The sequence below is a fragment of the Anolis carolinensis genome, chromosome 4, assembly GCF_035594765.1.
Source record: "Anolis carolinensis isolate JA03-04 chromosome 4, rAnoCar3.1.pri, whole genome shotgun sequence".
Taxonomy (NCBI): domain Eukaryota; kingdom Metazoa; phylum Chordata; class Lepidosauria; order Squamata; family Dactyloidae; genus Anolis; species Anolis carolinensis.
This window is the reverse complement of record NC_085844.1, coordinates 190076413-190089290: the sequence shown is the minus strand read 5'-3', so window position 1 is coordinate 190089290 and position 12878 is coordinate 190076413. Positions and strand designations below refer to the sequence as shown.

Below are 12878 nucleotides of genomic sequence, written 5' to 3'. Positions count from 1 at the left end.
TGGGAGGCTTCTCTCATGTCCCCGCATGGAGCTGGAGCTGATAGAGCTCATCTGTCCTCTCCCGGGTAGGATTCGAACCTGGCAGCTTTCAGGTCAGCAACCCAACCTTCAAGTCACAAGGCTTTTATCCCCTAGGCCACCGGAGGCTCCTAGATCCTGGGTTGGTAGGGGGAAATGCAATCACGGAGAACGCTGACCTTTGCCCACCTGCCTTCTTGCCCAAGGACAGCTCCCCTGCTTCCCTAACACTAAGCCCTGGCAGTTCAAGTGCCGCCAAACGCCATTCATTCCGTGCGTAAAGAGAGTCACAGCCCCGCTAGAGTCCCAACTGAGGCACTGAGGGCGCCCCTTCCTCCCTCCCTCTCTCTCTCTCGCCCCCCAATTCCTGGTGGGGGCGTGGCTTGCCCCCCTTCCCGGAGCCCCTCCCCCTCTCCCTCCCCCGCCTCCTGCGCCCAGCAACGCGCAACTCGCGGCGCCTCGACAGTCCCGCTGGCGCTGCGGGGCGGGCAGGATGGAGTGGGGTGCCGCGTAGCGCTTTCTCTCTCTCTCTCTCTGTTTCTCTCGCTCTCGCGCCATGCCCTCCCTCGCCAGGGGCGGCCTCGGAGCCTCGTGCTTGTAGCCTTCGCCTTGGCCCTCGCCTGGCCCCATGGTGGTTGAAGAGCAGCGCGGAGGCGGCGGAGGCGAAGAAAGAGGAGGAGGAAGGCGGAGAGGAAGAGGAAGAGGAGGCAGGCATGGCTGCCCCGGGGGACAGCTGCAGCGTCAAGGTGGCCGTGAGGTGAGCGGGCCGCTGGGGGGCTTCTCACCCAGAGACAAAGAGAACCCCCCCCCCCCCATTCCACAGTTGCTCGCGCCCAGCCTCTCTCTCGCTCATGCCGCCGGGCTGTTCCATTCATCTCTAAGGGGGCGGGGGTTAAGGGAGGCTTTGCTGGGCGTTTTTGGAGCCTTTTGGGTTTAGGTAGCAGCTTGCAAATAGGTGCCCGAGGGCGGCGGCAGCAGCAGCACCACGCCTGGGGCATGGCACCCTTACGGACCTCTGTCCGCGTGTGTATACGTACACACAGAGAGAGACACGCGTTGGCAGCAGTAACGTAGTATACCTCTTTGTTTCCTCTGCAGAGGTCCACACAGTGGGAGGCTCCACGGTCCAATCGCAGGACCTCCTTTCTCCCTGTCTCTCTTTCTGCATCAGTCTCCCTCTCTCTTGTCTCTGTTTTTCCCTCCCTCCCTTTTCTCTGTAGTTCTCTATTTCGCTTTCTGTCTCTCTCTGTCTCGCTGTGTGTCTGTATTCCTCTCTGTTTTTGTATGTCTCCCCTCCCCTTCTCATCTTTTTTTCTTTCTTCTCCTCCCTCTCTCCTTCGAGAGGAGTCTAGTGTCTAGGCGAGGCATGGGCAAACCTCGTCCCTCCAGGTGTTTTGGACTTCAACTCCCACAATTCCTGGCCTCAGGCCCTTTCCTTTTCCCCCTCAGCCGCTTAAGCTTAAGGAAGGGCCTGAGGCCAGGAATTGTGGGAGTTGAAGTCCAAAACACCTGGAGGGACGAGGTTTGCCCATGCCTCGCCTAGATCCAGGGATGTCATGCTCCCTCCTCTATTCTGACTATTCACAATACCTGGAATCGCACTGTGTCCAGTTCTGGGCACCACAATTGAAGGGAGATGCTGACTCTAAAGCTGGAATGTGTCCAGAGGAGGGTGACTCAAATGATCAAGGCTCTGGAGAACAAGCCCTATGAGGAGTGGCTTAAAGAGCTGGGCATGTTTAGCCTGCAGAAGAGAAGGCTGGGAAGAGACATGATGAGGTCCATGTATAAATACGTGAGGGGAAGTCATAGGGAGAATCATAGAGTTGGAAGAGACCTCATGAGCCATCCAGTCCAGCACCCTGCCAAGAAGCAGGAAATCGCACTCAAAGTACCCCCGACAGATGGCCATCCAGCCTCTGGAGACTAGGATGCGGAACAACAGCTTCAAACTACAGGAAAGGAGATTCCACCTGAACATTAGGAAGAACTTCTTCACTATGAGTACTGTTCAGCAGTGGAACTCTCTGCCCCGGAGTGTGGTGGAGGCTCCTTCTTTGGAGGCTTTTAAACACAGGCTGGATGGCCATTTGTTGGGGGTGCGTTGAATGCAATTTTCCTGCTTTTTAGCAGAGGTTGGACTGGATGGCCCATGAGGTCTCTTCCAGTTCTATGATTCTCTATCTCTCTCTCTTCCTCCTTTTCCCTGTATCTGTTTACCTCTGCCTCCCTCCCCATCTCTTTCTCTGTCTCTGCATGTCATTCACTGTATCAGTGCTTTGGGCAGCATCACTTGTCACACTCCCCCTTCTCTCTTTGTCACTCTGGGTTGCTCTCTCTCTCTCCATACCTTTTCCCCCTTCATAAGCAACCTCCCAGTGACTGAAAAAGTCAATCCCTTCTTATGAAGCCTTTTAAAAATTCTTTGCCATCAAAGCCGATTTCCTGCTATTGCCATAGCTACATAGAAGAGATGTGTGTGCTTCAGTCTTTTGGAGAAACCCAGGGCTGCCCCTCCTCTTTTTCTACCCAGCCTGAGAAACCAGGAAATCCTGTATTTCGCACATTTGCCCTCTTTCTCTGTGTTGTTCTGCCTCTCCTTTTGCTTCTGTCTGGGTGGCTGCATGGAAGCTTGCCTTTCTCTCCATTATTGATATTTCTGATAAATCCAGTGCTGTCAGGTTTCCGTAGGGGGCTGGCCGGTTCCTTCCCCTTGTTCACCTCTTATCTCCCTGCCACAGAAAATCTATTTTCTTTGGCAGAGACTTAATTTTTCCTATACCATGTTTGTGCCATAATCTGTCATCATATGCAGGTGCATAATATCCTCCTTTGAACATCCTCCCTTCATTTGGGGTGGGGTTTGTCAAATGCAGTGCCAGTTTCGCTGAATAGGGCTGCTTCACACCCATTTCTCGCCTTCCTTTGCTGAATGCTGCAGCCCTCTGAGCATTTCCTGCCTGCAATGGATGTCAAGTGTAAATGTGCTGCAGGTAGAGCTTTCCTTTCTCTTCCCACCTGAAGCCGGGCAACCGTTTTCATCCATGGGAAGGAAGGGTGGTGTTCATGCAGTGACAAAGCTATCCGAGGTCTCTTTCTTTTGTATCGACACTACATCTTTGTGTGCCTGTATAGCTGAAAGAGCTTTATTAAGAATCTTTATTAAGAACCTGGAGACTACATCTAGTACTAACTATGAATTACAGCTGTGTTTTACATCAAGAAGGGTTACACTTGTTTTTCTCAGAGGTTGTTCAGGAATACCGCCTGTCATATTATGAGGTCAAGTAGGTCTTTGTTGACTTGGAGTGAGTGGGGAGGAGAGGGGCTTTGTCCCCAAATGTTAGACTAGGGTATATTGAGTACAGAGACTAAAGGGGCTGCCATTTTGGCAAGGCATCAATGCTTTTGCCAGGCAAGGATAAATTCTCTGTACAAAATGTGGAACAAAAGTGGACATGCTGAGGCCAGGTGAGGGCAGTGCCTGCCATGGCTAAATCCAGAGCTGGATTTCTTTCTCTTATTCTTCATTTTGCACCCAAGGTGCTGGAAAAGGGCTCCCTCCATTTTTGTTGCTTTCAGATTCAGAAATGTGTCCTTGCATTGCTTTCCCATCGTGTATTGTCATACTGAAGCTTCCTTGCAAAGCAAAAGCTAACCCTTTGCTCATCCCTACTGTTTCCCGCCAGTGAGGCTTGGCCAAGGCAAGTCAATTCATTGGCCTGGGGGCTGTGAAAAAAGGATGCTTTTGCTGCCTCCCTTTTCTGGCTTGTGTGCTCTCTGCCTTTAGGCCATTTTGTGTCGTACAGCTGGCTCTCTAAGAGACAGACGTTAAAGGGAAGACAGGAGGAGACCATTCTGATGTATACAGCAGCCCACTTTTGTAATTGCATGCTGGTGATTCCTATAGGAGACTGTTCTACAGCTGGACAGATCAGCCCTTGGGCATGTGTAGAAAAATTAAACAAAATCAGCTATACCTGCAATCCATTTTCCCAGTGCTGAACTGTGACTTGTCCCAGTACTGAAACAAGAGGGACAGACAGAGCTCAGAAGGTTGTTAGACTATCACTCCTAGCATTCTTGAACACTGCCATAGTGGCTGGGGTAGTTTGGGAGTTGTACTTCTGGAATATATGAAATATATTTTTCCCCATGTTTAAGGGCTAGGGAACCTAATTTTTACGTCAAAGGCTGCATTCCTTCAGGGACTAAAACTGCATTCATATTGTGCTAAAACTGGTAGTTGGTTGGGCTATAGCCTAGCGGTAGTGGACATCCATTGTCTTTATTTTCCTCTCACTCTTGACCTGATCACTTGAGGAGGGATTTTGAAATCAAACCACACCTACTTTAGATGAAGAGCTGCTAGAGAAAGGTCTTAGATTTGGTTCTGGAATTATTGCTTTAGATAAATACTCCTCTTTGGAGAATAGACCATCACCGTGTATGCTGTCTATATTTATGTCACACGAGCACAGGATCTGATTTTAGTGCAGATAATTAATTAAAGGTTGGCGGTTTGAATCTGCGAGATGGGGTGAGCGCCCATCTGTCAACCCTAGCTTCCTGTACAGGGACATGAGAGAAGACCCCCGCAGGATGGTCACACATCTGGGCGTCCCCTGGGCAACGTTTTTGAAGACGGCCGTTTCTATCACTCCAGAAGTGACTTGTCTCAATTAACTTCTGACATGATAAAAAAACCTCAGGAGAAGCTAATTTTTTATTTGTTGAGGGGGGAAAATGAGTTTTAGTTCAGAGAAAATCCCTGCTTTAAACATTTTCCTAAAGTATTGTCAGCTCAAGAGAGACAGAGCTGCATTCCCTGAATTCAGGTTCTGCATAGGTTTCTAATTCTTCTCCTCCCCAAAGAACAATAAATTAAGCAAATGCATGCAAGGCTACTTAATATGCATAATTCAGGCAGAATTTTATAATTTGTCACAAGGGAAACAAGAGAAAGCGAGGAGGAGAAAATGTGTTACTTCATTCACCGTGTACTTATACTTAGAATTGTCCATGAGTGTTAGTGGGTGGAGGAAAGTGCTAAAAGTTCATTGAAAAGCTTTTGGCAAAGTTGTATCTAAAAGAGGATCTGTGAGCTGAGAGGCTAATTAACAAGAGGAGTTGTAAACCTGCCAACAAAAAGCAGAGAGGGAGATTTGTGCGGTTCTCCTTGTGCAGGTACAATATGTATAGACATGTCTCTGCCATGATTGTACCCTGCTATACAAGCTCTCAGTATTGATTAAGTCCAACCAATGGTACCTTAATTTCCCTTTTCAGTCCTGACCATGTTTGAAGCTGAAGAGAAACATAGAGGAAGGGAAAGTAGTTTATTTTAAGGAGAACTGAAGACTGATCCAGGACTGCATCTTCTCTACCTCCCTGCTTTCCATTGGAATTGATCATAGGAAGGTCCAAGTTCTCAGACTTCTAACAATGCATGTGAAGTACAAACTAGTCAGAAGAGCAGACATCAGAAGTTACTTAATGTACCAACACCATTAAGTAGTTCAGTGGTATCCTAAACTGAACTTAGATTAGTTTGCTTGGAGAGTCATGACCAGAGGGAAAATATTATCAGGCAACTGTAAGGCCATACATCTGTGAGTGCATGATGAGTTAACTCTTACTAATCGGATAACAGAATCATTTGAACTGAGTGCTGAATGCTAGTGATAAATGGGAGATAGGAAAGAGAAGATGGCAATCTAAAGGGTCATGCTATCTTGATACTTAATGGTATTGGTCCTCTCCATTCAATATGTCAGTCAACAAAGATTGACTCTTCTGATAATGAGACAGCCCCAAAAATGGGGAACAAAAGGAAGGATGTGTGCTTTGCCTCTCAAGGTCAGAACACATTAAACAAGGCTCAACATGCAGAGGAAAATCTGATACATACATCACAGCAGCCATAGGGATGCTTCTGAAAGCTTTGTTCCCAGAGTGAGCTTGGCATTAATATGTCTGGAATAGCTTATCACAAGGACAACTTCCTTAACACTTTCAGGAGCTTTTGTTAATATTCTGTGTGATCACATAGATATTACAGTGTTCCCTCCCTACTTTGCGGTTTGCTTTACACTCCCTCACTGCTTTGCAGTTTTTTTCTGAGCAGTGGCACATGCACAAATGGTGCCAGTTTCCCTTTTGCACATGTGCCCTCCCTCTCGCCAGCATCCAGCCGGGCCTCTCTAGATGCCAATGAGAGGGTGGTGCATACACAAAAGGGAAACTGGAAGGTGCCGGAGGGGAGGCCACCAAGAAGAAGCACAGACTTGTAAAGGGGAGAAAGTCCACCTAACTACTAATATAATGTGTAAATATTTTAAAAAAAAAATAGCGCCCCTACTTTGCGGATTTTCACTTATTGAGGGTGGTCCTGGAACGTAACACCTGCAATAAGTGAGGGAACACTGTATTGCTCCAGTACCCACTGGATGGCCATTTGTCTGGATGCTTTGAATGCGATTTTCCTGCTTCTTGGCAGGGGGTTGGACTGGGTGGCTCATGAGGTCTCTTCCAACTCTATGATTCTGTGCCATTTTATACTGGTCTTCTTGTGGTTGTTTTAATCTATTAGTCTATATTTAGTGATTTTCAGCATGAGCTACATAGTTGTAGTGTTGACCATAAGATTTGGTGTTTGCAGTGCTAAGGAAAAGGAGCTAAACAGGGTCTAAGCTGACATCAGCTCAGTGCTGCTTTAACATTTAAAAGCCCATCATTGCATAGCTAGTTCCAGCCATATGACTATGTTTTGCAGTTACTGTACAAAGGCTTCCAAGCTGTTGGCCTAACACTAATCTAAAGGTCATCTACTTGATATTAATTATCCACTTTATTGGCACCATTGTCTAACGTGATGGCATCAATCAATGTCATAAATATATTGTGTATCTCAAGGTCACTAAGGAAAATATTGATAAAAACAGACCTCTTGATTGATCCCCAAGGATTTTTTCAGTTTCCCTGTAGATAGGCTGTTCTCATTTCATCTTGCTGGATGTTTATTTTCTGCCATTTGTTAATGATTGTCCATGTCATACTGCAATTCCCTTGCCCAGAAAACTAATTGTCTTCCTAAAAAGAATATCAGATTAGTCAGGCATAAGCCTTCAGAACATGCATAGTTGCACACACACTCCTTTGAGATCAAGGCACCACTCCATCCATGGGTTGTGACATGGCATGTGATTGATGAAGACCCTCTCTCTTGTAGCCTGGAACAGCGTGTTGCACTGTCATCATCTGGCACAGTTTACCTTTTGTAAGTCCTTGCTGCCTTGTTCCTCATGTGTGCTTTTTCCACATCAGTAACCATCCTTCTGCTGCCTTTATCTGCTACTGAATTTATGCTTACTATAAGCAAAATGTGTCACGCATGCAAAAGTCAAGGCTGTTAAAAAAATAGTTGGTGAAACCACAATACCCTTATGCCACATACATGGGAATTGCCTTTATATATTTTTTAAAAATGTGTGATCAGCTTCCTTTGCCTATCAGCCTGCTTCCAAACAGAAATGCTGGCCTTATCAGCTGATCTGTTTATCCAGATGTCTCTTTAATCCTTTTCACATGATATTTTTAAAAAGCCAAACTTGATTTGAGTTTATAATGCTGCAGTTTTAGGGACATGGAGATCTCTGTGTGGAAGGCTAAGAGATCATTTGAAATGAGAAGAAAGCTGGGCTTTTCTGTGTCTTTTGTTTCTTCTTTATTTAATAAAATAAATGTTTTAGAGGGGCTGTATCATTCCACATATTTCAGGTTCATAGATGTAGCAGGGATTATGGTTTCTTCTTTTTAATAGTGTTCAGTGCAATAGTGGCTAGTGCCCAGAAAGAGAAGGATTTGTATTTTCCTGTTCTACTACACAGTATAGCCTAAACCACTTTTCTGCATGTCTGTTCATAACTTACTGTGAAAAGCAGAATTGTGCCTCACTAAATGATTGAAGAATAATATCACGCTGCCTCATGTGATATTGTCAGTGTCACTACAGAAAGGTGGAGAATGTGGCATTCAAATGGAGTTTTAAAAGGTTTTATTATTGTCAACTGCTGTCAAGTTAACTTTGACTTATGGAGGTCCTACTAATGAAATACCTCTAAGTCAACAGATTACATTTTTATGTTGAATGGTTAAACCAAAGCTAATTTCTTGATGTTAAAATTGTGATCATTGCCATTAACAAAAATGTTAATTATTACAAAAACAACACACCTCAAAATGTATTTCATTTTTTGACCTTCTAGGGATACAAAGTATTTTTTCAAAGAATATTTCCATGCTTTGAGTGTTTGGGGATACTGACCATAAAATGCTTAGAAGAACCGGAAACAAAGGATATGAGGCTAAAATTAGTCCCAGAAAAGTTCAGTTTGGAGCTGAACAGGACAGAATACAAAGGATGTATTGACAATTGATAGGAAGTGTGTATTATGTCAGTTCTCTTGTCTTCTGAACTTGTCAAGCAATACACAAAATGAGGGGGAGATTAAACCACGTGTTTGTACCTCCCTGACAACTACACAGCCTTGCAGAGTCCTATTTTACTCTCTCTCTCTCTCTCTCTCTCTCTCTCTCTCTCTCTCTCTCTCTCTCTCTATATATATATATATATATATATATATATATATAAAAATCTCAAGGGAAGTCATGCTACTCCTCTATTCTGCCTTGGTCAGACTACACCTGGAATCACACTGTGTCCAATTCTGGGCACCGCAATTGAACGGAGATGTTGACAAGCTAGAATGTGTCCAGAGGAGGGCGACTAAAATTATCAAGGGACTGGAGAACAAGCCCTATGAGGAGTGGCTTAAAGAGCTGGACATGTTTAGCCTGCAGAAGAGAAGGCTGAGAGGAGATATGATGAGGGCCATGTACAAATATGTGAGGGGAAGTCATAGGGAGGAGGGAGAAAGCCTGTTTTCTGCTGCCCTGGAGACAAGGACACGGAACAACAGCTTCAAACTACAGGAAAGGAGATTCCACCTGAACATTAGCAAGAACTTCCTCACTGTGAGAGCTGTTCAGCAATAGAACCTTCTGCTCCAGAGTGTGATGAAGGCTCCTTCTTAGGAGGCTTTGAAACAGAGGCTGGATGGACATCTGTCAGGATTGCAATTTTCCTGCTTCTTGGCAGACGGTTGGACTGGATGGCCCACGAGGTCTCTTTCAGCTCTCTTTATTATTTACTAAGTAGAATACCCTGATCATCAAAATTGTATTGTAGCTCAGGAGCCAAAGATTTGATAAAGAGGTTTAATTCAAACATCTAATGGCAATATTACACAGAGTGTGTAAAATGCAAGGTGTTTCAAAAAGATGGACCCACTTTAAAATTGCTGTGCCTCTGCATCCATGATCCACTCATGAATGAAACTCTTACCTTTGAAAGGACGGGACATAGAGTTTCAAATTATTACTGCTGCTTGCCTCTCCTAGCACACAAACAGCCCTTAGCCTCAGTCATTCACAACATGGCAACCTCGCAATATAAGAGATATTTATATTATTAATATGAGATATTTTCCATTGGGGAGTTATTTTTTCATTTTTTTTCTGGCTCAAAATGGTTGATAACTCATTTAAGTGTTTGCAACTTTTTGTGTAATTGTAACATGTTGCCATTGTGAAATATACTTATTTGAAATTGGATTCATCATATTAAAACACCCTGTACACAAATAATTGAGAAGAATACATGTGTGATGCTCTTCTTCCTTTCTAAACAATTGCAGTCAGTGCTTGGTCAAGGATTTACCTGCCCCCACTCTTTGAGTGAATGTTTAAAAGAGGGAAACATGGCCATTTGTTCTGAAACAAATTCTTAAACAATTGATGTCATATGTGCATGTTTTATAGACATGCGCAAAATAGCCTGGGTACATTTGTTAGTAAATCTGCCTGTGTTAACTACTCCATTACATTTCTCCACTGACATTTATCCTACAATGAAGTCAGACGGTGAAGAAGGAATGATCAAAAGACCTTAAATACCACTCAGAAATCATACTTATTTTGTCTCTGGATTGTCTTGAAAGTTGATTACCTTAAACTCATTTACACATTCAGTTTGAAGAAGACATAACGATCTCTCCAAATCAGTCCCGATTTGCCACAGTGATATTTTTTGTTTGGATTTCATTTGAGATCCTAATTAATGAAGCCTGATTTTAATCTGACATAACATTAACTCCAGTTTTGAAGGTGGAAATAATTTCTCAGGCTCTGGCTGTTGTCAGTGTTTTTGCAGCAGTTAAATGGATTATAGTGCTTTGTGGGTTTCCTGCCTGCTTGTGCTGTGATCTAGCAGACGTATCCCCGCCTTACTTCAGAAATCATCCACACCCTCCTCAGAAGTGCTTGCGTGTTGGCTCTCCCAAGATTTTTATTCCTATTGTTTCCTCTACAAACCACAAGTATGGAAATTGAAGCTCTAGTCATTCATAATATCTTGGATCTGCAGGGACACAGAGCATGCAGACTTATGATACCAGTCAAGTCAAGTCTGCCATCACATTTGACAGTCAAAGAAAATGAAGTGATGCAAGGGTTGCTTTGGAGAGACACAATTTTCATTTGTTTGAAAAAGGGGTCTTAAAGGTTTAGCTTAGAACTGCCAAATGGAAGTACTAATTAGAAAGAAAGTTAAGTGGGAGCTTACAACAGAATCAAAGACAAGTGTTTTTTGAAATTTAAAACTTAAATTAGCCTCCACTGAATGTTTCCTGTAGTGTCTGTGAACTGTTTTCAGAGCTGAGAAGAGTCAGGAAACGAAGCTTGTGAAACCAGGAAAGGAAGTAGATTTCAAGTTTATTTAAACCCTTGCAACCTCCAGACCTCAGCCAGTCTTATAAACATTCTTGTTGCAACATGCCATGCTCTTGATCTCTCAAAGAAATGGAAGTGGGGGTTCTGTTGCTGATAATCCCCTCTTATGTTCTGGCATATGCCAAGTGCCTTTCCTCCTTTGTAAGGATGAAAGGGCATCATGTTTCAGCACTAGCAACTTTTGACAAAAGCATGTTTTACGCCAGAGGAGTGGGTCTTAAATTATGGCTTACTAATTGTAACTTTTTGGCTAGGTGGGTCTTTGATGTGTTTGAGAACATCTCCCTGCATCATTGCTCCTTGCCCTCAGTATTTGCTCTGATTTCATCTCAGCAGAAGGAAAACTTTGCAGGATATAATTGGCGGGTATGCTTGGAGTCGGGAAAGGAAGTTTGAAATGCTGATTTTAAAGTATCAATGACCTCAATGTTGGTTTTTTGTTTTGTTTTTGAGGTATTGCTGTCCAGTATATAACATTAAAATGGATCAGAAAACAGGAAGTGCTTGATACATTCCAGATCTGAAATGGCAGTTATCCCTGGATACATGCAAATTTCCAAGCATGGATAAAATGTACCTGCAGGTCACACACATCTCCCAAGTATTTTTTTTTCTTCAATCTTCCAATGTTCCCCCTAGTTTTTAGATGTAAAGAATATACCTTACCACTCATTTAATGTCTCTGCAAGCATGTAGGTAGTATATATGCTTGTGTGTGTACCAAATCTGCAAAGATGGTATTCCTCAATGAATGAGTCTGTTGTGGTGTGGTTGTTTGGGGGATGAGCTATTTTTTCTCTGCCTGGTAGGGCTTATTAATTCCCTTGGCTGTGAAGTTCCAAAACATAACAATACACTGCAAGTGGGATCCCATTGTCTTAAAACTGTCCGCCAATGAAAGATATAAATGCTGCTTTTGGCTGATGATCAGCACAAATGGGGCCTTGCTACCTACGGTTCTTGGAAGGTCTGATGTCACGTCAATAAGATCTCATTTGGCATCACTGAATCTGTCAGAGCAAGGAAGGCAGAGAAGGAGCTAGCAAAGCAAGACAGCCTGTTTATGTACTCTGTTCTGAGACTCTCACAAACAGTTCATCACTTTCAACCCAAATGGAAAGTCGTGTTGGCCATTGGGTTGATATTGAAAGGAAGCACATAACACACAGAGGGAATATATATAATGGATTTAGTTATGGTCGTAGGGGACTCCATCCTGATATCACACGCCCTTTTTTCTCTGAATAAGGAATGCCCACAACACTCACCAGATTATTTAGAAATCAGTATTAATAATTTCAATGGGGAATATTTCTAGGTAGGAACAGGAGAGAAGTTGCATTTGTTCTATATTTTAGGTAAACCTACCTAATAGCAAGAGAAAAATAAAATGCAAAAATTTCCAAATAAATAATAATTTGTCCCTTACAAGCCTGATACTTGTCTTGTTCTGACACAGTAGTACTTCCAATTACAGTAGAGTCTCACTTATCCAACATAAACGGGCCGGCAGAATGTTGGATAAGTGAAAATGTTGGATAATAAGGAGAGATTAAGAAAAAGCCTATTAAACATCAAAATAGGTTATGATTTTACAAATTAAGCACCAAAACATCATGTTATGCAACAAACATGACAGAAAAAGTAGTTCATTACACATTAATGCTATGTAGTAATTACTGTATTTACGAATTTAGCACCAAAACATCATGATATATTGAAAACATTGACTACAAAAATGCGTTGGATAATCCAGAACGTTGGATAAGTGAGTGTTGGATAAGTGAGACTCTACTGTATGTACATTCCCACATTTTAGAATTCAGTTTTCATCTCAAAAATACCAATATCAAGAAGTGACTTGGATGTTGCATTTGTTTTAGGACTTTGAGGTAAAATAATGACATACCCATCCATTGTTAACCTCATTTTTTTTTGTTTCACTCTTGACATTTTGTTTTATTTTGTTTAACATTTTCCCCAACCACAAAGTACCCTGGAATAATCAT

The 12878-nt window shown here is 43.1% G+C and overlaps 1 protein-coding gene across 4 annotated transcripts in view; it reads left to right on the top strand.

The window, feature by feature from the left end:
• Nucleotides 1-354: 354 nt before the first annotated feature.
• kif21b (kinesin family member 21B) overlaps nt 355-12878 on the top strand; it is an 82423-nt gene continuing 69899 nt past the window's right edge. For 3 of the 4 annotated variants that reach the window (XR_010005455.1, XM_062978419.1, XM_062978418.1), the window contains exon 1: nt 464-775. Coding sequence is in view for 2 of the 4 variants with exons in the window: in XM_062978419.1 (XP_062834489.1) it covers nt 732-775 (44 nt within the window). In the remaining 2 variants the exon portion in view is untranslated. Of the gene's footprint in view, nt 776-12878 lie in introns of all 4 variants that reach the window. The other variant, XR_010005456.1, reaches the window with a different exon arrangement.